Source organism: Solanum stenotomum, chromosome 3 (genome assembly GCF_019186545.1).
Source record: "Solanum stenotomum isolate F172 chromosome 3, ASM1918654v1, whole genome shotgun sequence".
Lineage (NCBI taxonomy): Eukaryota > Viridiplantae > Streptophyta > Magnoliopsida > Solanales > Solanaceae > Solanum > Solanum stenotomum.
In genome coordinates, this window is record NC_064284.1 from 7,452,329 (window position 1) to 7,464,579 (window position 12,251).

At 33.6% G+C, this 12,251-nt stretch overlaps 3 protein-coding genes across 3 annotated transcripts; 2 read left to right on the plus strand and 1 right to left on the minus strand.

Annotated features, from left to right (window-relative positions):
• Positions 1–1,273: 1,273 nt before the first annotated feature.
• Positions 1,274–1,696, plus strand: LOC125857854 (uncharacterized). Its single transcript, XM_049537506.1, has one exon. It carries the CDS (start codon positions 1,274–1,276, stop codon positions 1,694–1,696), a length of 423 nt encoding a protein of 140 aa, XP_049393463.1.
• A 2,913-nt stretch (positions 1,697–4,609) lies between these two features.
• LOC125857758 (presenilin-like protein At2g29900) lies at positions 4,610–6,049 on the plus strand. Its single transcript, XM_049537387.1, has one exon. The coding sequence runs from the start codon at positions 4,700–4,702 to the stop codon at positions 5,993–5,995; it is 1,296 nt and encodes a 431-aa protein (XP_049393344.1). The 5' UTR covers positions 4,610–4,699; the 3' UTR covers positions 5,996–6,049.
• Positions 6,050–8,614: 2,565 nt separating this feature from the next.
• On the minus strand, positions 8,615–11,895 carry LOC125857752 (exocyst complex component EXO70E2-like). The gene is made up of 2 exons (XM_049537382.1): positions 11,507–11,895; positions 8,615–11,443 (listed from the first exon to the last, which is right to left on the minus strand). The coding sequence occupies exon 2, from the start codon at positions 11,083–11,085 to the stop codon at positions 9,178–9,180; it is 1,908 nt and encodes a 635-aa protein (XP_049393339.1). The 5' UTR covers positions 11,086–11,443; positions 11,507–11,895; the 3' UTR covers positions 8,615–9,177.
• Between the last annotated feature and the right edge of the window lie 356 nt (positions 11,896–12,251).

Genomic DNA, 12,251 nt, shown 5'->3' on the forward strand with positions numbered 1-12,251 from the left:
ACTATATTAAAAAATATTTACCATTTATAGCTATAACATTTTTTCCACTCGATCACTTTTAATAGATTTATAATACAGTTTTAATACATATTACAAAGAACAATTTATTATTCACATATAATACAAGTTTTATTGATGGATATAATACATTTATCACACATTTTAATACATTTATAATACAATGTGTTAATTTCTTACCAAACAAGCATAATATATTTTAAAATACAGTTATAATACATACATATTGCGTACATAATTCACTTTTAATACATATTGCAGATTTAACATAATATTGCTATGTATTGCTATAAATGGTAATAAATAAAAAATATTGCTAAAATCAATAATTATTTATCAAAAGGTACCCATCCAAGTAATTTTTCCTTATACAAATGAGGTATCTTAAACTATAGATACAACCCGTAAATATGCAAATTATAGCTATGAAGCGTAATTAAGTTTATTACGATGGTTATTTGCAAAAGTTTTGTTAATTCAAAATTTATAACAAAGAAAATGGTCACGCATCGTATGTGGTCATTAGCTAATTAAAAATTAATCCCACGTCCAACCAATAATTAATGACATGAGTCCTTAATCTCCTATGACTCAAACACTTAACTTTTTAAGTCCCAGCTATCCCCTCTCTCTATGTATATATCTATCTATATATATATATATATATATAGAGTATTGGCGCATGATATTAATTTATTAGGTTTCTCTATTCAGAAGAATCGGCAAACGTTTTAGACTTCACAGGTTAGACTTCTCTCCCCTTCTTTACTTTTCCATAATGATCTCAAGTTAATATATAAATAATAACATAGTTCACAATATTTTTAATGTATATACATGATTTGTGCAAAATACACTGAATTCTCGTAAATTCGTATGTGGTATTCTACTTCCGTCATTAATTGGTTCATGTAGCATGTTTCTCACATTATGGAGTTCATGAATTGTGTTTTTTTTTTTAAGGATTTGTTCAAATTAAATTGCTTTAGTTCTTTCCCGCTGGTGTTTTTACCTTTTAAACAAAAAGTATTACATGATGCAATTCTTTTTCAATTTAACGAAAAATACATAAAAAAAAATTTGGTCAAAGTTTAAATGATGTAGTTTAACCATGACAACAAAGAGATTACATTTATAATGGACACACGGGTATAAATCTAACAAAGTCCATCAAAATTAAATAAAAATCTTGAATTCGCATCTGCATGTGATTTTGATTAATCAAATTTTTAGTTCTTTCATGACTAGGCACAATATGGAGGAGGAGAAGAAGACGACTCTCAATGTGATTTCTAGTTTTTTCAAGCACGGTAACAAGAAGCAAGAGTCATGTGTAGATACTACTAGTGGTTGTGATGTAGATACTACTATCGCGTGTGATACTACTGGTAGTATCGCGTGTGTAGATGATACTGCTAGTAGTATCAAGACAACAAATACACTGGAAGATGATGAAGAAGAAGACGAGTGGATCTTGCTCCTTGATGAAAGTAGAGCGAATGTCCAACAAATATCAATTTTCCTGATTGTGCTTGGTATCGCGCTGATTTGTTTCAACTATTTTGATGTGGTCTTTACAATATTTGGCAAGGAAGGTGGTGCCATTATCTCCAGAACCCTTAACTTAGGGGCTGCATTTGTTATCATTGTTACTGGTTTAATTGTTAGGGAGAATTAACCCCTTTAAACACTAGGTTTTCTTTTATAACTTTGACTATCTTTTGGTTTGTGTTTCTAAGGTATCATGTATAAGACCACTTTTAGGTCTTGAGTTAGAGTTGAAAAAGAGTAATTGAAAGTTTTGGTGTCGTAGTTTATTATCTTTGGAATATTGTTTTGTGGCTATGACTTTTGACATAAGTTTTTTTTTTGCATGAATTAATTGTATTTACAACGTCAACAATAAATTATGTGACTTCATAAATAAGGTATGGTGTTTAATTTTTCCTCAACTCAAGAAAAATATTAATAGAAACAAATTTGATACGAACTAGTAGTTTTATCCTTTTGCTCAAAATACAGTTCAAATTGTAGTTTATTGTCTTGAGTATTGGTGTGATCTTTAGATCAATTGTCTATCATGTCATGAATGGTTCCTTAGCTTATATAGTTTGCTTTGACAGAGAAGTTAAATCCTTCTATGAGTAATGTAATTGGTGTCTTGATGGCAAAATTCTCGAAATCGAAGTTTGAAATTACTTCTTCATAAAAAAATTATATCCATTAGTTCAACTTTAGTTAATAAACATCAATCGATAACTTCAAATATGAACATTGATTACGCATGAGTGACTGAGTTGGTATAACAAAGGTATTTCATAAAGGAAATTATGAATCTAATCTCACCCGGTCCATCCTAAAGTCGAGCTTGTGGCATCGGATTAATCCGTAGCGCAGTGAAGCTTTGTCCCACCGAACTTGGCAGATTTGGAATTTAAGTAGAAAAAAATAGGGAAAATTAGCAAACTAGTCAAAAAGTCTAATTTAATTAGTAAAAACCTCTATACTTTATAAATATTAGTAAAAATGTCAAAATGTCATTATTTTAGAAAAACCAGTGTATCCTATTTTATCTCACCTTAATTACACATTTCCCAATTAATCCTCTACATATGTTTAAAATAAAGGGAATATTTTCATCTTCTTTTTTTTTCCAACATATTTACATCTTCCAATTCTTTTCCATTTCAAAATCCGCCTCTCTCTTCCTTTTTTTTTTCTTCAGAAATTGAAAAATATATTTATAAAGATATTCACACAATTTCTTTTATTGAGGTATGCATCTTTATTCGTTTTTTAAGATTTATTTTATGATTTTATTTTTGTTTAAAATTGTTGTCTATAGTTGAAATCACATTTAGGATTTGATAAACTCTAAATCACGCTCCAATGGCATAATCTAAGAGAATTACAGAGGTATCCAACTTAATTAACAATTTTCTATTTTTCAATATCACAATTTTCTACCTAGAACACAAATGACGACACTTTTATATTTTAATTTGCTTATTTTGTATTTCAATATCACTTTATCTAGAAACAAGTTCTACTTTTTTTTAATTTTGTATTCACCATAATGGTATACCAACAAAGTCACATTTGTATTTCAATTGAAATGAGTATTTATTGTGCTCATTTTGTATTTCAATCTCAATTTTCAATGACAACATATTTCTTTTTTATTATATTTTCATCATAATTGTATACCAACAACTTTTATATTTTATGTCCTCACTTTACCATTCAAATTAAAATTGAATATTATATTGTGGTGCGTATTTCACTATGACCATTTTGTATAAAACTTTCACATTGTATTCAGAAAAGTTTGTATTTTTTTTTGTGTTCATCATAATGACATACCAACAAAGTCAATTTTGTATTTCAATTTATGTGAGTATTTATTGTGCTCATTTCGTATTTCAATCTCAATTTCAATGACAACAAGTCTGTATTTCTTTTTATTATGTTTTCATCATAATTGTATATCAACAACTTTTGTATTTTATGTGCTCACTTTACCATTTAAATTAAAATTGGTATTTTACTTTCATAGTGAAAACTAAAAATTGTATTCCAGTGATCGAAATTGTATTACATAACTGCCAAATATATTTTTCTTTTATTCGTATTACAAAAATATTATTCATTGTATCACAATATAATCTAATCATTACATATGAATACGTTTAAAGAAAGATACAAGATTCTGATAAAAGAATAGCATACATAATAAAAATAATACAATATGTTGAGGAATTAATGATACAATATTCTAAAAAAAATACAAATTTACTGTGAAAGAAATATGATACATCTATGTTTAAGAAATACAAATCAATTTGGCATACCAACTGGAATGACTATAAACTAAAAAAATTTACAATGTTCTTAATAAAAATATAAATGTTAGAGTAAAACAAAAATAATTGACAAACAAAAATTAATATGAATACAATTTTGGCAACCTTCTTCTCCATTTTCTCATTCTTTGCGATCTTCTTCTCCGATTCTCTTTTTTTTTCTTCTTCTTCACGAAAGTCGATTTTGGTTCTAATATCTTATCTGTTGAAGCCATGGTTGGATATAAGAAAAAAGGCAATTTAATCAAATTCATTTCAACAGAAATTGAGTATTATCAATGAAAATTTAAAAATCAATATTAGAAATTTGATGAACAAGTGGGATGAGTTCTTTGTGTTTTTTTTTTTAATTTGTATTTAGTTTTGAATTTTTGTAACTGATGAGACTTTTAAGCAATTGTTCCTTTTTAAAAAATTTCTCTCCCCTAAATTTCTCCTTTCTATTATTTAATAATTGTATTCTTTAAATAAAACAAATAATAAAAACTTAAATAAGATACATATTAAACTAAAATTCTGACACTTTTACTAAATATTGAAAGTATTGACAATGAGTCCTATTAAATGTTAAAATATTGACATTTTGAAAAATTTCCCAAAAAAATACAATGTGACCCAATCATTGCTAAGTTTGGGCCAGACTCGTGGATTAGGCCAGCTTCACAAATTCACAATTCGGGTCGGGTTACCGTTTTGTAAATCTCTCAACATCCAAAGTCAAAATTGGAAATACCCAAATATTCCCAGATTATCAACTGAGCACTGAAAATCCGAAATTGTTCCCGGAATCCGAAGGTTAATTCAATTTTAGGGTTCCAATGGACGAAAATTCAAAGCCCAGAAGCGTTCTTGATTCACTGGGTGAAGAAATAGTGAGAATCGTAACACCAGTCTCAATTTGCATGCTATTGGTGGTTATCCTTGTTTCAGTACTAAACAATGATTCAGATTCTTCAGGTCCCTCATTTACCTCAATAGCCACAGTTGCCTATAATGAGAGCAGTTCAGACTCAAACTGGGATAAATTGAAAGGTGCCATTTTGAATGCTTTAGTCTTTGTTGTTGTTGTCACTGCTGTTACATTCCTTTTGGTCTTACTTTTCTACTTCAGATGCACCAAATTCTTGAAATACTACATGGGTTTCTCGTCTTTTCTTGTTTTGGGATTCATGGGTGGTGAAATATGTCTGTTCTTGATCGGAAAATTCAGGATTCCCATTGATTGCGTTACTTTTGCATTGAGTTTGTTTAATTTCACTGTTGTTGGGGTTTTGGCTGTGTTCATGTCAAAGACGGCAATTATTATTACCCAAGTATATTTGGTTGTTATTGGAGTTTTGGTTGCCTATTGGTTTACACTCTTGCCTGAATGGACAACTTGGGTGCTTTTGGTTGCAATGTCATTGTATGACCTAGCAGCTGTTTTGTTGCCGGGTGGACCTCTAAGGCTACTTGTTGAGCTTGCAATATCTAGGGATGAAGATATCCCTGCTTTGGTTTATGAAGCTCGTCCCATTATTAATCCCGACTCAGTTCAAAGGGGTGCTGTTGTGCAAAGGAGAGTATGGAGAGAAAGACGGGACAATGATATTGGCTCTGATGAAAATTTGGAATCTAGGTCCAACTTGAATTCAACTGTCTATTCTAGTTTGGAATCAAGTTCTGGTCTTGAAAGCCTTCCATCAATTGGCGAGAGGAATGCTGTTGATGTGGAGGATGGTCAAGTTCCAAGACCAGATTCTGAGCTGGCTGCACCGCTAATTCAGCATAGGATAAATGTCCGAATGAATTTACAGGAAGGGCCAAGTGATGATTTTGCACTTGAAGGAATTGGTTTGGGATCGTCAGGTGCTATTAAGCTGGGGCTAGGAGACTTCATATTCTACAGTGTATTAGTTGCCAGGGCTGCAATGTATGATTTCATGACAGTTTATGCATGCTATCTTGCTATTATAGCTGGTCTTGGTATCACTCTGATGCTTCTTGCATTTTATCAGAAAGCTTTGCCTGCTCTTCCTGTGTCCGTTCTGCTAGGTGTCTTGTTTTATTTGTTAACTCGGCTATTGCTTGAGACCTTTGTTGTACAATGTTCGATAAACCTGTTGATGTTTTAGGAACATAATTTCCTCGTTGACAATGGATTACTTTCAATTAATGATATTTCTTCCATAATATCTGTTATAACATCTTTGTTATTGTTTGGACCATGCTCCAAGTTGGCTGAATTGCAAGTCTTGATCGATTAGTTGTAGCAGGCAAAAATTGTCTGTGAAATAAAAGGGAAGCAGGTAGTGGTTCAAGATGTCTGAAGTGAAGAAGTGCCACTCCATGGATACAAAACATACGAGCTAGCTGCGCTATCTACTAAACGAATTAGACCCTAGAAAATCATTAACACCAACAGGTTGGCATATAGCTTATGCCTTTTATAGTGGTGCATACATATCATAGAAAAACCAATTATAATTGGCAGATGACATTAACTATCGGTATTCTTGCCCGCATGCAGAGTGACCAATAACCTAAAGCAGGAAGGAAATTGATTTTAGGAAAGCACAAGGTGTCAGGGCCAACGCTCAAGTAATTGTGAGTCAAGCTATATAGAGAGGGAGGACTAAGAAAGTGAAGTATGGCTGAAATGATTATAGTTCTTTCTGGACACTTTTTCTTGAATTTAGTAAGACCCACAAATATGTACTTTAGCTATAAAGTATTTTTTCTATTTTTTATTGGATCAGTCATAGAAGTGATTGATATCTTCGATCTAGGAAAAATAATCTTGGGTGATCTTTTTTGTTTCAGTCAGATGCAGTTTTACAGTTTCATTAACAGAGAGACACATTTCTGGAATCTAATTAAATGTTGTCTTTCATGATTGACCTTCACAAACACAAAGGTGTAACAAAATCACAAGATTGATCATCATCGTGTCTCTTTTGCCTTCACTGTGTTACTTCTTAGACATATACTATACTCAAATTGCTTGAGTGCCTTTGACAATTTTTAGGGTGAGTTCCTTCTTTCCATTGCAGAGGAAATGTGGTTGAATAGAGTCATCCAACTGACTGACCATGACTTTGGGGTGTGAAAAATAGCTTTTTATCATCAAAATTTCAGCAGAAAGTATTGTTTATTCTATTGTTAAAGTAAGCTTTGAGTCTTGATCGTCTGTTTGAGACAACATGGCTCATCGGTAATGTAACTAACCACTATGCTTGAGGGAAGTAATTTGATTCATTTGACAGAACGTAAATACAAAATTAAGAGAACCGTGCTCTTTGAAAGCTGCAGTCATTGGACCTATAACTTTGGTTCAAAACCATGACTAGAACATTAAGCGCTTAACAAATTTTAGTCCTTGGTTTCCTTACTGCGGAAAAGGTAATATGAAAACTCGACAATTATTTGACACTTCTGCCAAAAGATTTCCATGAAGTTAGTAGGAGTGATTTCATGTATAAAACAGGGGGGGATAAAGAGGAGAATATTCAGGGACATAAAGATAAATGCCAAGGAAAATCTGAAGTCTCTGAAGCAGGAGTTGGCATCTTATGTTAGCTCTGCCTCACATTCTTTGTCAAATTGATTATGTCAATTTGTCTATTTTATTACACTGTTTGTTCTTTATACTTGCGAGTTGTGATTGCTTAGACAGACAAGTATTGGATTTTATTGTTATTTGACTACTGAAAGTATGGTTACTGAGAGAAGCATGTATTTCTTGTATAACTCATCTGAGAAACTGCAGTTGCCTGTAATGACTAAGTTTCTGTTGACCTGTAATTTGTTTGAAAAAGGATCATGATCGAGTAAACTGGAGTGATTGAACATGAGTCAACCTGATCATTGGTAACGTGTTCTGATTAGTTAAAGATTACGAGGTTTTGTTTCTGTTACTGAAAATACTTCAAACAGTAGTGGGATAATCTTGTCGTTCTTTCTGACCTTTCTCCACACTGGTGAAAGGTAGTAATTGTACACACCTTTAGTACTTCCTACAATTATAAGTTCCCCAATTGGCTTGCCAACAATTGTCTGCAGATTGAGTGTTAAATGCAATAGTGCTCTTGCATTGTTGCTTAGTTTCTTACCTGTTTTTTCATGCTCAGGAGGTTGAATTTCTAACTTCACTAGGAAAATCATCTAATCAGAATAGTCGGGGTTGTTTGTTAATTGATTAGAGTTATGCCGGTATTAGTGATACAAAGATCAATTATGATGGAATCTATATATTATTTTGTGCAATGTTTAGTTATTCCATCTTCTATCCTGCATAAAATATATGTAGATTCTCTAACTTATATATGTATTAGTTTTGTGGGTTTCTAAATTGCAAACCAAACATTATATTAGGTGTGTTGGATTTTATACATAGCAAAAAGATGCTGCCACTTATGCAAGATTTAATAGATGAATTACTTAGCTCTTAACCAGCTACCAAATGACCCCATAAATGTATCTATCACCATCATAGTAGCCCCTAGCGCCACTGTTCCCTCTATAGAGTCAAGACCTTCACACCAACATAGGTTTTTAATTTGAAAACTACAGATACATGTACAAAGAAGAAGACTTGAAACAACTTTTACTTCAATTATGAAGCATTAATAATACAAATGCTCAGTGATAGTTATGGGGTGCTGAATTTATGCAAAGTAAAGAGTATTAACACCGAGAAAAGAATAAATCAAAATGATTTGATAGGACAAAATTGATCTTGTGGCTGAGAATGTGCTCATACAAGTTTTGCCTTTTACTTGTACAGATGTATTGAATGCCATGACTTGAATATCTAAAGTTGTTAGGCCTGTCTTTCAGACTTTAATATCTTAAGTCATCTTCTGTCTTCCAACCTTTATGGTTCAGTGGTTGTGACCACTTTTAGCCTACATTGTTTTGACTTCCCAAAAATTACATCAGACGAGTGTTGGATCATCCAAAAATAGTGCCTTCTTGGAGGATCCTGACACGGTTGGGGAAACATTTTTTAGGAATCTGAACGACATAGCTATGACAAGTGATTTGGAACACTCATGTTGCAAATGATCAGCAAGAGAGTGTTAACAAGAATGAGAGTGGAACACAGATGAAAAGGAATGCATATACCATAAAGTTACAATAGTAGATTGAACTCGAAAACTATGGACAACTATACATTTTGTTTGTGTGTGTGTGTGTGTTAGGGTGGGGGTGGGGGGACTACAACACTAATGTTGATAAATTACAAAAGATAAGACAATTGAAACGCTCAATGCAGGAAAAAAAAAGAACATATACTACTACTGTTATTCAACTTTCACCTCCTCCAATGATGATTAAGAGACTTTGCTGAACCTTGAAAAAAGTCCAGGAGATACTCCTCCAAGTCCTCTTCTGTGTATTTGATGTGCTTTTCACTGAGAGTTTTTCTCACCTGTCCAGCAAATGTACGGTAGGCATGAACGACCCTTAACTCGATTGCAACATTCAAATCAGCTCGAAGATCAATATCTGGAATAGTCCATCCTGTCTGGTTCTTATACACATCCTCAAAAGCAATACTGAAATTTCTGCACCTCTCCTTCAGAACTGCCTTCCCCGACTTCTCATAACCGGTTATCAAAGATATGATTGAATTCCATGTTTTTCTCTCATAGCTTTTTTCGTGCTGCACATATTTTACAATATGTATTTTTATCCACTCATCACCAAAACAGGTTCTGAGTTTGGAATTCTTGATTTTCTGGACTATGTAATGGATGTTGTTCATCAAAAAGATGTGCTTCAAAGAATCATCTTTATATAAATTGGACCTATCTTCAAGGTTGGATTCGAGCCTGGATGTTATTGACTGCAAGTGAAGAGCCAGTGGACATGGGAATTCGGATGAAATGTCGAGCCTGACCAGTGCATCGACAACTTCACCCGAATTCTCTACCTCTCTGTCCTCTAAAAGGAATCTCAGGGTAACATAATATTCTGACAGAAGCATGAAATAATTGATAACATACTTGGTCAGAGGATGAACACCTCCTCCTTGGAAGGGAGTTGTTGAAGTGTTTGAAGCAATTCGATTCCCCAACCCCAGAAAGATTGCTTTTGCAGAATCTCCAAGATTTTTCATGAGTTCATGGTACTCCACTTGAATGGAATTACCATGTTTTTCACAAAACAATGCATCCACATCTTGACAAAGACCTCTTAGAAGCTCATACATGTCGAGTAAACAAAAAAGACGTTCTGGTAGAAGAGGGCCAATAGCTACAGCTTGGCCAAAATTCAAAAGACACATCATGGCATCCTTTGAAACCTCAATGAAACATGTTGAACTAACAGATCCAAACTCACAAAGAATCTGATCAAAGAGGTTTTTCTCACTAGGGAGATAGAATGCAAGGACATTCTTCGTTGCCTGACGCCACTTCTTAATTCTGCAATTCAAGCTTGCCCAGTCCATTCTCAGCACATCTTCAATGCTGATTTGTTGCATACAGAAAAGCCCCAAGTATTCATACAATGCATCTTTCCAGAATCTGATAAAAACTTGGCAAAATTCCTGGACGTAATGTGAAGCAAACATCAGATCTGCAATGGACTTGATATAAGGAACAACACCTGGATGGACCAAATCCATTATTATACATTCTTCTGATTCAGCTCTACTACTATCCAGACAAGATGTTCCCTCAACTGAGTCATCCTCAATTGAGACCATCGTCTCCTCATCAACAGCTATCTCTTCACAAGATTGGAACGACACATATGCATGCCCAAAACACTGCTTACTCTGCGCAAGAATATTGATAACTTCTTCCTGCAGCCTTACCATTGCAATTTGCAACGCACTGTGAGCTTGGTTAGTAAGTCTGCTTTGTTTCCTGTACTTGTTTGGCACCATACTTTCCAAGCTCACTATTATACTCCGAACTTCTTCTACATTTTGCAGATACTCAAGAAGTTGATTAGAAGGACCAGTATCCCATATCTTCAAACAATTTGACTTCAAGGACATGATCTTTGCCTGAGCTGACTTAAACCGACCTTCAATCTCTCTGAAACTTGTGGTCTCATCCTCTTTTGCTTCAGTCATTGCAGCCAAATGAATGTCAAGATCGGCTAGAGTTCTTCTAACTTCATCGCTCAAGCTTGTCCTGTCTTTTAACGCCTTCACAAGGTGATGAGCTGCAGCAATTACATGTTGATCCGCCGATTTATCGTCCTCCATTTTCAGGCAACAGGTAAAACAGATTGATTTAAAGTAAAAGGCCTAAACTTTGGATGATCCTTCCTGACTGAATCTTGAAACCAACCTCAAGCTCTAATTTTTTAGGTAATCAAGAAGGACAAAAGGCTGCTCCCCACCCCTTAGATAAACCCCAAGTCCTCAACAGAATTCAGAACACAGACTAGTGACCAGAAAATACCCCCATAGATAAACCTCAAGTCCTCAAAAAGGTCAAGAATCTCTAATGAAATATGACAAGTTTCAACAAAGGGGACAAAATTGGGATGTACATCTCTTAAACTCTTTCAGGGTCACTAACATTAAAAGATTAGCAGCCATCAAGGAATGGGCATGAAAACTTATCAAGATAGTCATCAACAACCAAATATAGTTAAAAAGAATGTTAAAATCAAAACACAACAAAACCAAAGTTCAAGTGCTAAAAAGGGATTAAAAGACTATGTAGCTAAAGCCAAGATTATGCTTGTTTCTTGGAGCTCTCTCCTCAAAGATTGGTTCTTTGAGTCAAGAAAAGGACAAAAGATATCTAAAAAACATAGTAAAAGGGATGATGAGATGTGAAGTTATTGAAACAAGAGTTTCTGAGTAGAAAGATTATAGTACCTTTACGCGTTTTAGTGGAAGATAATGGCCCAATCAAAATAAGGACAAAAGGGTACATCGCATAGTGGTAGTATTGAGGAATGAGATTTGTTGTTGAATTTCCAACAAGTACTTTTCCATTAAAATACAAGAACTTTAGTGGTCAAAAGGGAAGAAGAAAGAAACTTCTTGTTGTACAGACTAAGAAAAAAAAAAAAAACAGCTAACCAAGACTAAAGACTAAAATTTGAAGTTGTTTCTTTCTCATTTAACTAAAATCAAACCACCATGGGTTGTGATGCAGTGGTGCAACTGCTTCACCCTTAATCAATTCAGCTAACCAATGTGGGCTTCAGATACAGTTAGTCGGAACTCCAATATGAGTTTCGGACATCGAGTGGAAAACCCAAAAAAACTAACATCACCGACAAATCTAGTAAAATCTTACTAAATGGGGTTTGAAGAGGATGAAGAGATTGTTTTCGAAAAATATTGAGCTTCAATACATCCTACCCAAATACAATAAGAAGAAAATAATGCCCAAAGCATAACTAAAATCAGAA